The following is a 13,210-nucleotide window of genomic DNA, read 5'->3' as shown; positions in this document are numbered from 1 at the left end:
GCTCCCTGCTGAGCAGAGAGCCCGACGCGGGACTCGATCCCAGGACCCTGAGATCATGACCTGAGCTGAAGGCAGCGACTCAACCCACTGAGTCACCCAGGCACCCCCGGAAGCAATTTAACATCAAATTTGAAACTAACATTATTTTGGTGTCCTTGGAACAGTGTTAACAAGAAGATGCTCGTATGTGTGATTTGAAGCAATCCACTTAATGATTTTGTAGGGTTTGGACTTCCCTGACAGACTCACGTAAATCATCAAGGTGATAATATTTATGTGTGTGTGTGTATGTAATCTCTGCCCCCCGACCTGGGGCTCGAACTCACAACCCAGAGATCAAGGGTGGCGCGCTCCACGGACTGAGCCTGCCAGGCGCTCCTGTTTGTATTTATCTGAGCAAGTACAGAATGAAGATGTTGAAGGCTGCTTGAATCTCACATTGAAGAGATGTTCATGGCGGTTTTTATGTACCAACTTAACTGGGCTAGGAGGTGCCCAGATACCTGGTAAAGCGTTATTTCTGGGATTGTCTGTGACGGTGTTTCCAGAAAAGAACAGCATTTCAATCAGTAGACTGGGTGACAAAGCTCTGCCCTTTCCAGTGTGGGTGGGCATCACCCAGTCTTTGGAGGGCCCTAAGAGGACAAAAAGGCAGGGGAAGGGTGAATTCTCTTAGTGAGCTGGGACATCCATCTTCTCCTGCCCTCAGACATCAGATGCTGGATCAGACTGAAAGCTACCTGCCCCGGTTTCCCTGGTTCTCCAGGTTGTGGGGAACATCGTATTGTGGGACTTCTCAGCCTCTGTAATCACGTTTGCCAATTCTCATGATACATCTCCTCACTTCTATCTATATCCTACTGGTTATGTTTCTCTGGAGAACCCTGAATAATACTGTTCAGGAACTCACAATCACTGGCCGCCATAGGACAAGTGGAAGCCACAAGGGAGGATAGTGGTGGTGATGCGGGGAGGAGAGCAAGGCAGGGCCAAGGGACATGTGGCCAACTGACCTGTGCAAGTTCCTCTTGCATAAAGCAAGACAGGAGACATGGCAGCTGGCGAGAAGAGCAGTGGTCCCACTCCTAACAGATCCTTCATGTGAAGCCAAGTTAGCCTGAGGGGCTCTGCCACCTGGAACTTTTCTCTCTCTAGACTTTTTTTGTGCTTGCTCTTTTGTAATAGAGATGCCTCCCACGGAAAAAGACCTTCACTTTTCATCAGCTACATTAAGAAAGCAGGTGGGTTGGGGCACCTCAGTGGTGCAGTTGGTTAAGCATCCAAGACTCTTGGTTTTGGTTCAGGTTGTGATCTCAGGGTCATGAGGTCGAGTCCTGCGTTGGGCTCCATGCTCAGCACAGAGTCTGCTTGAGTTTCTTTCCCTCCTTCCTGCTCCTGCTCTCTAAAATTAAAAAAAAAAAAAAAAAAAAAAAAAAAAGGGCGTCTGGGTGGCTTGGTGGGTTGAGCCTCTGCCTTCAGCTCAGGTCATGATCTCAGAGTCCTAGAATCGAGCCCCGCATTGGGCTTTCTGCTCAGCAGGGAGCCTGTTTCCTTCTCTCTCTCTCTCTGCCTGCCTCTCTACCTGTGATCTCCATCAAGTAAATAAATAAAATCTTAAAATAAAAAATAAATAGGGGTACCTGGGTGGCTCAGTGGGTTAAAGGCTCTGCCTTCAGCTCAGGTCATGATCCTAGGGTCCTGGGATCGAGCCCCACATCAGGCTCTCTGCTCAGCAGGGAGCCTCCTTCCCTTCCTCTCTCTCTGCCTGCCTCTCTGCCTACCTGTGATCTCTGTCAAATAAATAAATAAAATAAAAACATAAATAAATAAATAAAATAAAAATCTTTAAAAAAAAATTAAATGTAGTAAAGAAAGGAGGTGGGTTGCCAGGAGCCTCGACAGGGCCTGATGGTCAAAAAAAAAAATTTTTTTTTTTTAAATTTTATTTATTTATTTGACAGCACAAAAGGCAGAATGGCAGGCAGAGGGAGAGGGAGAAGCAGACTCCCTGCTGAGCAGGGAGCCCGATGTGGGACTCGATCCCAGGACCCTGGGATCATGACCCGAGCCAAAGGCAGCTGCTTAACCGACTGAGCCACCCAGGTGCCCCCCCAATAAATATCTTTATATCACATCTACCGAAGTGAGAAGCGGGCATTCACTTTTGGAATTAAAAAAAAAAGCAAACAATAGAGAAGTGCTAACAATTTCTGAGTATTATTTTATGCAGACACTGGCACCTGCATGGTCACACTTTCAATTAGGACATTCCTCCATTTGAACCTTCCTGGGTGCAGTCTGCCTTCTCCTTATGGGAGCAAAAATACAAATCCTGGCTTTCCTTGAGGAAGGCACATGACTGAGCCAGAGTACAACACAGAAGTGGGTGACCCAGGAGAGACTGGGGTGAGGGCAACTGTGATGACAACGTGGAGGATAGCAGGGCTTTGGGAAAGGGGAGCAGTCTTCCTGTCCAGACTGTGTCGTGATCTAGGGTGTAGATCCCAGAAGCGCAGCCTCTAGTCTGCCTGTCAGTTCAGCTCATCAACATTTTAAAATAAAATTCCCCTTCTGCCTAGTTGGCCAAAAATAATTATTTGACATCTTGAATAGAAAATAAAAAGGTGGGCACCTGGGTGGCTAAGTGGGTTAAAGCCTCTGCCTTCGGCTCAGGTCATGATCTCAGGGTCCTGGGATCGAGCCCCGTATCGGGCTCTCTGCTCGGCAGGGAGCCTGCTTCCTCCTCTCTCTCTTTGCCTGCCTCTCTGCCTACTTCTGATCTCTTCTGTCAAATAAATTAAAAAAAAAAAAAAAGAAAGAAAGAAAAGAAAAGGGTTATTGGTTAAAAATCCTTTTCTTCAACATCTGTTTTATAAAAGGAAAGAATTACCCGAGCATCTGGCCAGAAGATGAGCGTCACCCTTGATCGGGACTGGGTATTCACCCAAAATGGACATAATCTCATGCAGGTTCTTAGAACTACCCAGTGAACAGAAGGATGCAATTCCTCCAAAGTCACAGAGGTGAGGAGGAGACAAAGGAGAAGGGATTTGCTTCCAGAAACCAAGCTGCCCCTATGACTCCGATTGTGCTCCACCCCCCTCCACTCTCTTCTCAAGGGACCGTCCTCCACTCTGGACCTACTCACCACTTACAGTCAAGCCTCAATCAAGCAAGGTACATCACTCCTACCAGGCACCTAACTCCTGGGTAGAGCACTTTCTGCAGACGAGAAGAGGCTGAGCCCACAACCTCCTTTCTGGCATCTTTATTTTTCTATCTGGTACATGAACAAAGTGAACGTGGTCAGAAAAGTCAGCTGCACTGAAACACTTGAGCCGATGGTAAAACAGAGGGCACGTGGACATGGAAGGGCGGGGTGGCAATTCCAGACCAGCTTCCCCTAGAGGGCTTGTGCGCCAAGCCCGCGACCAGAGGCTGCTCTGGGCAGGACGGTGCAGTGCATCTCTGGTGAGGAGGGACAAGAAGGACCAGTCACAACATGGACTGCAGCCGGGCATGAGTTTATTGGCTTCTGGCCTCACGCTCCTGCTTGATGAAGTTGATTAGCCCATTGGTAGAAGAGTCATGAGAGGTCACTGGGCTACTGCCGTCAAGCTCGGGCTCGATTTTCTTGGCCAGCTGCTTTCCTAGCTCCACCCTGCCAGGACCAGGAGAAAGAATGGTTAGGAGGAAGGGTCCAGCTTCGCAAATGAAATCCACAAGCCAACCCACAGGCATTCTCCATCCTCCCCTTGAGGAGCAGCAACTCACCCCCACTGGTCAAAGCTGTTGATGTCCCAGATGATACCCTGAACGAAGATCTTGTGCTCATACATGGCTGCAGAGGTGGCAGATGGGGCACATTAGGGCTCAACCAGTTTTATCCAACCCACCCCAGGCCAGGACTCCCCCCGCCACTCACCAATCAAGGCTCCCAGAATGAATGGCGTGAGCTTGGTGAATACAATGGAGTTGGTTGGGCGATTTCCTTCAAAGACCTTTAGAAAACACCCGGGAATGTCCCCCGGTTAGTTATGACCCCCAAATCCTTAAGGGATGTGCATCCTGCCCCAGAGGTTGGGATATGCCTCTCTGTAAGGACAGTCCCTCCTACTGGGTAGGACATCCCAGGCGCGCCATGAATCCCTACCCAGACCCCACAACTTTATCTTTCTGCTCCAGGAAGCCAACCAAAGCCCACTTCAGGAGAGGTGCTGACCTTGTGTGGCAACAGCTTCTCCAAGGCCTCTGGACTCTTCCCTGCGGCCTGCAGCTCCTTCCGGGCCTCCTCTGTCGACTTCCCCTTCATCAGGGCCTCCGTCTGGGCCAAGAAGTTGGCCAGGAGGATCTGACAAGAGACACACCCAGTTCCACTTGGAAGTCCTGCCTGAGCTACAGGCAGAGGGGCAAGACTGCCTGGTACTTCCCAGGTGGGGTTAGTCCCAGCCCCCAGTGTAGAGCTTAAGTGGAGCAAGGGGGGGACGGCAGGGCACATCTGATGACACAGCAAAGTAAGGGACAATAGTGACTGCCCTTTAAGGGATACATGTGACTTGCCAAGGACCCTGCTAAGAACTTAGCAATATCTATCTTTTTTTTTTTAAAGATTTATTTATTTATTTGAAAGAGACCGACAGACAATCCCACACAGACTCCCTGCTGAGCACAGAGCCTGACTCAGGGCTCCATCTCACAACCCCGAATCAAAACCAAGAGTCAGATGTCCAACTGATCGAGCTCCCCAGGCACCCCAGCCATATCTATCTTACAGTTTTCCCATCTGCTGCTGTGGTTAAGCATGATCTTGGCTCCATGACCTTTGCCCCCCCCGCTGTTACACCTGTATGGGTTATATTACATGACAGATGGAATGAAGGTAGCAGACCTTGTGACAAGGAGAGATGGGCCCACTGTAATCACATGGGCTCTTAGAAGTAGAAGACTGAAGACAAATGAGTCAGAGAGAGCAAGAGAAGGGGCAGGACAGAATCGAGGCTGGAGCAGGACTCAACCCACCACTGCTAGCTCTGAGATGGACAGTGCCACAGGCCAAGGCGGCTTTTTGAAGCTGAGAATGACTCCCAGCTGCCGTTAAGGAAAGTGGACCTTGGTCCTGCCCTGAGCAGATACCCAGCAGAGCCTGCTAGACTTCAGACCCACGAAAACCAAGATAAAAACTGGATGTTGTTCTAAGCCACAAAGTTTGTGTAATTTATTATGGCAAAAATAGGAAACTCGCGTAACTGCCAACCAAAGCATCAGCTCCTAAGTAGCCCGGGTGTAAGGTGAGCCTGAGAAAGTGTGAGGAGAAGCTGGACGAGGCTCTTACCTTGTGGTGCAAACCCTTCCTTATTGGGTGCTGGGTCTGGACTGGGATGAGGAAGTCACAAGGTATCATCTTGGTGCCTGTAAAGGGCACAGTGGTCACCCAAGTGCCAATCCCAGCCCGCGGGAGCCACCCGAGGGAGAGGTCTCTGCTGGGCCTTTCACGGGCACAGCAGCACCCTTGCCCAGGCCAGAGGGTCCATACCTTGGTGGATGAGCTGGTAGAATGCATGCTGGCCATTGGTCCCTGGCTCCCCCCACAAAATGGGGCCCGTTTGGTGGTCCACGCGAGTGCCAGACTTGGTGATGTACTTCCCGTTGGACTCCATGTCGCCCTGGAACAGGACAGAAACCCAACCCTCTAGCTGCAGGTCTTGCTTTTCTTGCTGCACGGTACTCCAATCCTGCCCAGGCTACACTACGCGTAGCTTCCCAGCCCTGTGTGGTGTCCCCAGGCAGTACCCCTCTATCTCCCCTCCCTTGTGAGGACACAGGCTCACAGCTTTCTGGCTTAGACCCTGCAGGAAGGAACCATGATGGGGCGGGGGTATGGAGGTCTGAGAAAGACCTCCCTAAGAGCAGAAATCGGTCACAGTTTCTTTAACGGATGTCTTTTTTTTTTTTTTTAACTTTATTTATTTAAGTAATCTCTACATCCCACGTGGGGCTTGAACTCATGACCCCAAGATCAAGAGTCAGCATGTTCTTCTGACTGAGCCAGCCAGGTGGCCCTCTTTTTGAGGTGAAAGGCCTCAAAGGCTGCACACCTTGGACTCCTGCCAGCCTTTCTCTTAAGATATCAGTTAAAGAGGGCCACCATGTCTTGAGAGAGAGGCTGGCAGGAGTCCAAGGTGTGCAGCCTTTAGGTCTGTCACCTCAACCAGATACTGGGCTGCCTCTTTAATCAGCTTCAGGTATTGGCCAAAGTCTGCTGTGCCTGCCCAAGGGCTGCAGGGCAAAAACCAGGTTCATGCTAAACAAACCGGGGACAGATGTAGAAGGACTGCCTAGAACAGAATCCGGACCAGGAGAGGGGCTGCTCAGTCCCCAGGGGTTCTGGAGACTTGGGGGGGAGCAGAGGGCCATGAGTAGCCCAAAGGGGCACCCCAGACTGGGTGTGAACTTGCTTTCCTGGAGGGGCAAAGGCAGTACCAGCCACAGGGGTCCCTGCCGGTGGCCCCACCCTCCGGCAGGCACCCAGAGTGATGGCCAGGAAAGCAATGACCCAGGGGAGATGCGTGCTTTCTGACTGGCCACCACGATAACCAGTCATATCCTCCCGTGGTGGTGGGATTCGGCCAACACTCACCAACAGATTTACCCTGAGATCGGAACACAAGTGGGCCTTGGCTGTGCCCGAGGGCAGCTAGGAGAAAAACCCACTGGAGGGGCCAGAATCTGGGTCCCTGGACTCCTGGGCCTCCCAGGCCCCCCATAGGTGGGCCCCAAGGCCTGGCCTGGCAGCAGGTACCTGCTGGAAATAGGCCGCAAAGCGGTGCAGATACTGGTCATAGGGCAGCATGGCCTGCGTCTCGCACCCAAAGCAGTTGATGTACCAGATGCCCAGCATGGCCAGGATGACAGGGGCGTTCTTCTCCAAGGGCGTCGTACGGAAGTGCTGGTCCTGCAACCAGAGCAGGGCGGGTGGGAGTTGAGCAGCTGCCCAGGAGGGAAGGAAGGAGGGAGCTGGACCAACCAGACATCTCCAGCGGAGAACACAAGCCTCAGCACTTACCATCCAGTGAGCCCCTGAGAGCAGCTGCTCGAAGTTGTCAAATCCTGCGACACAAAAGCAGCGTCAACAGAAATGGTCATGCCCAGTGCCCTCGTGGCAGTGGACACGGCTTCTTCTGGAACAGGAAAAGCTGATGTGCAGCCAGAAGAAACAGGACCTGGGAAGACTCAGGCCCACAGAAAGCCTCTCTAACCAGAGTCGGCCTTGAGCGCAAAGGCTGATCTAACTTCACCAACCACTGGAAACAACAGGACAGCGGTTGTGAGGGGTAGAGAAAAAGGCCAATCTGCCAACCCCAGAGAAAAGTCAGGCCTGCCCGCCTGACCTGTAAGAAATGTTCCAGCCAATGGGGGAGAGCCCAGTGGTTTGTGGGGTCAGAAGGGTGTTCAGGGACATGAGATCCCCATCCCTGACCGCAGACTACAACTTGGTCCCCTGCCAAGACAGACACACACTCACCCACGTGCAGTGCGATGGAGAGTCCAATGGCTGACCACAGCGAGTAGCGTCCTCCTACCCACTAGGAGAGACAGGAAAAGGTGCTGAGGAAAGGTTGGCACACCCCGCCCCCCTCCCTCCTGCCACAAAACTTGCCCCCTGAGAGCAAAGCTCTTCCACAGGTGCAGCACGGAGGGCCTGGACCCAACCCACCTCTGGGAAGCAAGACAGCAGGCAGGGGCTGGCAACTCTCTGTGCTGACCAACAGGGCAGACTACATGGGACTGATCAGAGCCACAGGACTCAACTGAAGACCTTACCATGGCTGGCCCTGTCTCCTCAGACAAAGACAGACCCGTACCTCATACCTGCACCAGGCCGGGCCTCCTCCTCATAGACAGACCGACCCAGGGCCTCATACCTGCGCCAGACCCCACCTCCTCCTCAAACACACAAACCCAGGGCCTTATACCTGTGCCAGGCCCAGGCTCCTCCTCTGACAGACAGACAGACCCAGGGTGTCATACCCGTGCCAGGCCCAGGCTCCTCCTCCTCTGACAGACAGACCCACGGCCTCATACCTGCGCCATGCCCGGGCTCCTCCTCTGACAGACAGACAGACCCAGTGCCTCATACCTGCGCCATGCCCGGGCTCCTCCTCTGACAGACAGACCCCAGTGCCTCATACCTGTGCCAGACCCAGGCTCCTCCTCTGACAGACCTAGCGCCCCATACCTGTGCCAGGCCTGGCCTCCTCTCAGACAGACAGACCCAGTGCCTCATACCTGCACCAGGTCTGGCCTCCTCTTCAGACAGACAGATAGACCTAGCGCCTCATACCTGTGCCAGGCCTGGCCGCCTCCTCCTCAGACAGACCGATTGACCCAGTGCTTCATACCTGCACCAGGCCTGGCTTCCTCCTCAGACAGACACACCCAGTGCCTCATAGCTGCACCAGGCCGGGCCTCCTCTTCAGACAGACCGACTGACCCAGCATCTCATACCTGCACCAGGCCCGGCCTGCGCCTCAGACCCAGCGCCTCATACCTGGTACCAGGCCCGGTTTCCTCAGACACAGACCCAGTGCTTCATACCTGTGCCAGGACCGGTTTCCTCAGAAACAGACCCAGTGCTTCCATACCTGGTACCAGGCCCCCCTTCCTCAGAACCAAAAGACCAGCATCTCGTACCTTGCCATGTCCAGTCCCCTCACACACCGATAGATCCAGTGTTTCATACCTGTGCCAAAGCATCTTCAAATACTGACAGACCCAGTACTTCATACCTGTGTGTGGTTGTGCCTCATGGACACTGACAGAACTGGTGCCTCATACTTGTGCCAAGCCCCACCTCCTCAGACACACACAGATCTAGTACCTCAAAGCTATATCCAGCCTCTGTAGACACAGACAGACCCAGAATCTTGTACCTGTGACTAGCCCACCTACCTGGATGCTAACAGGTCAGGATCTACCTGTGCCTGACCCAGCCTGCCCTCCTTGAGCAGTGACAGACCCAGCACCTCATACCTGTGCCAGGCCCTACATCCTCAGACTAATCGACCCAATGCCCCATACCTGCGCCCAAGCACACTCCTCAAGCAATGAAAGATCCAGCACCTTCTACCTGGGTCTTGGCCCTGCCTCCTCAGATACCAATAAACCTTGGTTTGGCCTTGCCCCAGCCAGACCCATTGCCTCCTGGGACAGTGACAGGCCCAGGGCTCATACCTGGGAGGTCTTCTCAGCCTCATCCCCAAGACCTACCTAGTCACACTTGCAGACTCCACCCTGTATCACCTAAGTCCTCAGAAATCCACTCCCATCTTCCTAACAGCTTTTTATGGACCACCTACCACATTCCCAGCACAGGCAATGGAAGCAGCCCATGAGGGCTCCCCAGAGATGTAAATATAATAATCATGCCAATAAATGTGAAATGAAATGCAAGTGCTTGGGAGAATGGAAATACAGCAGTGAAATCAATTATAAAAGCAATCTGGGGAGCGCATGAGCTTGGGATCTAAAGAGCGAGCAGGCATTACCTAGGAAAGCACTGAGGGGGGGGGGGAAGCATTCCAACAGCCAGTATGGCATATACCAAAGTCCTGTGGCAAGAGCAGCCTTTCTCAACAGTGAAGAGAATTAAGCCCCACAGGAAATACTTTCAATGCTTCATTTCTCCATTCTCCCAAGGATGGTCCAAGGCTAGCACCCTCCTTGAAGCAAGGAAGAGATGCTAATTTATGACATCCACTGGATGTCATGGGGCATGAGGGCTTAATTCTCTACTGGAGGCCCACTGAGACAGGTTGGGCAAGAGGAACCACAGCACATTCTAGATGAAGGAAGGGGTGGGAGCAGGAGGGTGGAAGCTGAGAGGCAGTGCTGGGGGATGAAGCATGGAGCCCCGGTGGTCATCAGGAACATGATTCTACCCTCGATAGGGAGGGCAGAGGACTGATTCAGGAGATCAGACAGGATGAATTGAAAGAACAAGACAATCATGTGTGCCACAGAGGTTTCTGGCTTGGGTAATGAGATGAATGGTGGGGCCCTTCACCTGGAAAAAGTCCAGGTTTGGGGGAACCTTACCAGACACAGTCCCAGAAGCCACACCATGCCTGAAACAGGCTCTTGGATCTCACCAAACAGGCTCAGTTCTAGAAGCTGGACTGCCAAGCTGTTGATTTTGGCTGCCCCAGGTCATCAGACCTCACTTTTAGGAGCTCAGCAATGGCAGCATCCGACCAGAGCCTCTGAGACCGCCTCCTCCAGACATAATCTCTAGAACTCACTTTACCTGCAAGGGACCCCTTTCAGATCGCACCTCACAGACGTAGCTCCTCATAGGTTTGGTATCCTGTCCCTTCCCTGCCTCAGCTCTCACTTTAACCAGTTATAATCTACTTTTTTCCCACCTGATTAATTCAGACCCTAAGCCAGTCGGACCCCAATGCTACAGACCACACCTTGGCCTGGCTACAAATCCTCAGGTCTCTGTGATACTGTGAGCTCTGCCCATCATGTGTGACTGGGGTACCGAGAATGGGCTCAAGTGATCCTAAGTGTTCCTGAGACCTCCCCAGGCCGGTGACTCTGGCTTTCCCCTGCGGAGAGCCTATGCCTGATCCTACCACCGAGGATCCCTGCACCTGACCCGCGTTCTCAGGCCTCACCAACCACACCAGTTCCTAGGCTAGAGCAGGCCTACCCATTTCACCTAACAAGCCTAGGGATGCCAACTTGTTCCTGAACCCAGGGCCAAGAACCCATCTAAGATCACCTTTATATACCTCTGTCCATGGCTTTACATCCGCGGACTCATAACAACGCCAAACACGGATGGATGGATGCAATGGCTTCACCTGCGAGCTCAGCTCTGCCTGCCTGGGTCGTCTTCCAAGGCGCACCCTGCAGGGTCATAGCCACGGCGGAGCCAAGCTCCACCAGCTGTCCTCTGTTTCTGCCTGATCTCCTCACATCTCAACCAACAGACCCAGGTTCACCTTGATAAGCCCAATTCGGACTCCTCACACCTTCCTGAGAGAGCAGCTCTGTCTACACAGGTCTGACCTCAACTCCCCCAGGCCTAACCTGAAAAACCCAGCTCTCTATCCTTGTCTGACTAGCCCTTTACATCCTGCAGACCACGGCTGACCACCAACAGCTCACCGACGAGCCTCAGCTCATTGGACACAAAGATCTCTGCAGACCTGTGCCCTAGAGAACCGCCTACCGCCAACCGCACGAGATGGGGCTCTCCAAGCCTCCCCTCTAACTCTAAGACCTGGGTCCACAAAAGTGAGCCAGAACCATGTTCCAAGGACTTCAGTGACAAGACCCAGGGGGCTATCTCCCGCTCCAAAGTCAGTGCCTGAGCGAGCCATGGCCACCTACTCATGTCTAACTTAGGGCTCACAGACCTCCTCGAGCCCCATAGGGACTCGCCTGTGGGCCACTGCGCTCACCTAGGTTTCACCTTCCTTCTTCAGGCCTCACCCTGAAGATCCAAGGGTACATACCCTTGCCTGAATTCAACAGCTCAAAGTCTGACTACCTACCTCACCGACCTCCTCAGTCCATACCTGGTAGGCCAGCTCTGCCTATCTAGGCTGGACCTTAGTTCCAACTCTCAGGAATCCAACTCTTTAGGACCCCAACTCTTCAGGCCTTCTCAAGACATTACACTTGGCAGATGGGCTCTGCCCTCCTGTGACCTTGGGTCCTCAGACCACACGTGACAAGCCAGATCTGTATACCTGACGAGCCCCATGTCCTCCCACTGCAGCTAGTGAGCCAGCTCTGCCTACCTTTGTGTATGTTCTGGGCTCCTCATACTGCACCCACTGGACCAGCTCAGCCTACCTGTGCTTGACCCTGCTTCTCACACTTTGCCTAGCAAGCCGAATCTGCCTACCTGTGCGGACCCCAGTTCCTCAGACTTCATGCCATAGTCTGGTTCGACCTACCTATGCTTGACCTTGGCCCCTGAGACCATACCACCTACCTGTGCTTGACCCTGGCTCCTCAGACCTTGCCTAGCAAGTTAGATTGACCTACCTGTGCTTGGCCTTGGCTCCTCAGACTTCACTTGACAGACCAGTTCTACCTACCTATGCTTGACCTTGGCCCCTTAGATCATACCTGGCAGTCCAGTTCTACCTACCTGTGCTTGACCCTGGCTCCTCAGACCTTGCCTAGCAAGTTAGATTGACCTACCTGTGCTGGACCTTGGCTCCTCAGGCTTCACTTGACCAGTTTTACCTACCTGTGCTTGACCCTGGCTCCTCAGACTTCACCTGGTGGGCCAGCTCTGCCTACCTATGTTTGGACCCAGTTCCTCAGACTTCACCTCATAGGCTGGTTCGACCTACCTGTGCTTGACCTTGGCCCCTCAGATCATACCTGGCAGTCCTATTCTACCTACCTGTGCTTGACCCTAGCTCCTCAGACCTTACCTGGCGGGCCAGCTCTGCCTACCTGGACTTCATCCTGGTACCTCAGATCTCACCTAAGCAAGCCTAATCTGCCTACCTTTGCTTGATTCCACTTCCGCAGACGTCACCTGGCAGGCCAGTTCTACCTAGCTGTGCTTGATTCCAGTTCCTCAGACTTCACCTGATAGGCTAGTTCTATCTGCCTATTCTTGACCTTGGCCCCTCATATCATACCTGGCATGCCAGTTTTATCTACCTGTGCTTGACCCTAGCTCCTCAGACCATACATGGCAAGCCAGTTCTACTTACCTGTGCTTGACCATGGATTCCTCAGACCTCAACTGGCAGGTGAGTTCTACCTACCTGTGCTTGACCTTGGCTCCTCAGACCTCACCTGCAGGCCAGTTCTACCTACCTGTGCTTGACCTTGGCTCCTCAGACCTCACCTGGCAGGCCCTCAGACCTTGCCTAGCAAGTTGTGCTTGACCTTGGCTCCTCAGACCTTACCTGGCAGGCCAGTTCTACCAACCTGTGCTTGACCCTGGTTCCTCAGACCTCATCTAGCAAACCAAGTCTGCCTACCTGTGCTTGATTCAGTTCCTCAGACTTCACCTGACAGGCTAGTTCTACGTACCTATGCTTGACCTTGACCCCTCAGATCATACCCGGCACACCAGTTCTACCTCACCTGTGCTTGACCTTGGCTCCTCAGACCACATTTGGTGGGCCAGCTCTGCCTACCTGTGCTTGACCCTGGTTCTTCAGACCTC

At 53.0% G+C, this 13,210-nt stretch overlaps 1 protein-coding gene across 3 annotated transcripts in view; it reads right to left on the bottom strand.

The window, feature by feature from the left end:
* Nucleotides 1-3,252: 3,252 nt before the first annotated feature.
* LOC111161380 (glucose-6-phosphate isomerase) overlaps nt 3,253-13,210 on the bottom strand; it is a 26,195-nt gene continuing 16,237 nt past the window's right edge. For 2 of the 3 annotated variants that reach the window (XM_022525002.1, XM_022525004.1), the window contains 9 exons: nt 7,523-7,583; nt 7,064-7,107; nt 6,800-6,952; nt 5,534-5,663; nt 5,333-5,409; nt 4,223-4,351; nt 3,926-4,001; nt 3,775-3,841; nt 3,253-3,661 (listed from right to left, as the gene is read on the bottom strand). In XM_022525002.1, coding sequence (XP_022380710.1) covers nt 3,526-3,661; nt 3,775-3,841; nt 3,926-4,001; nt 4,223-4,351; nt 5,333-5,409; nt 5,534-5,663; nt 6,800-6,952; nt 7,064-7,107; nt 7,523-7,583 — 873 coding nt within the window. In that variant the 3' untranslated portion in view covers nt 3,253-3,525. The remainder of the gene's footprint in view (nt 3,662-3,774; nt 3,842-3,925; nt 4,002-4,222; nt 4,352-5,332; nt 5,410-5,533; nt 5,664-6,799; nt 6,953-7,063; nt 7,108-7,522; nt 7,584-13,210) is intronic. The other variant, XM_022525003.1, reaches the window with a different exon arrangement.

This window comes from Enhydra lutris, unplaced genomic scaffold, assembly GCF_002288905.1.
Source record: "Enhydra lutris kenyoni isolate GAN:26980312 unplaced genomic scaffold, ASM228890v2 scaffoldscaffold85, whole genome shotgun sequence".
NCBI lineage: Eukaryota > Metazoa > Chordata > Mammalia > Carnivora > Mustelidae > Enhydra > Enhydra lutris.
The sequence above is the reverse complement of the archived record's forward strand: the minus strand, read 5'-3'. Positions and strand labels throughout refer to the sequence as shown.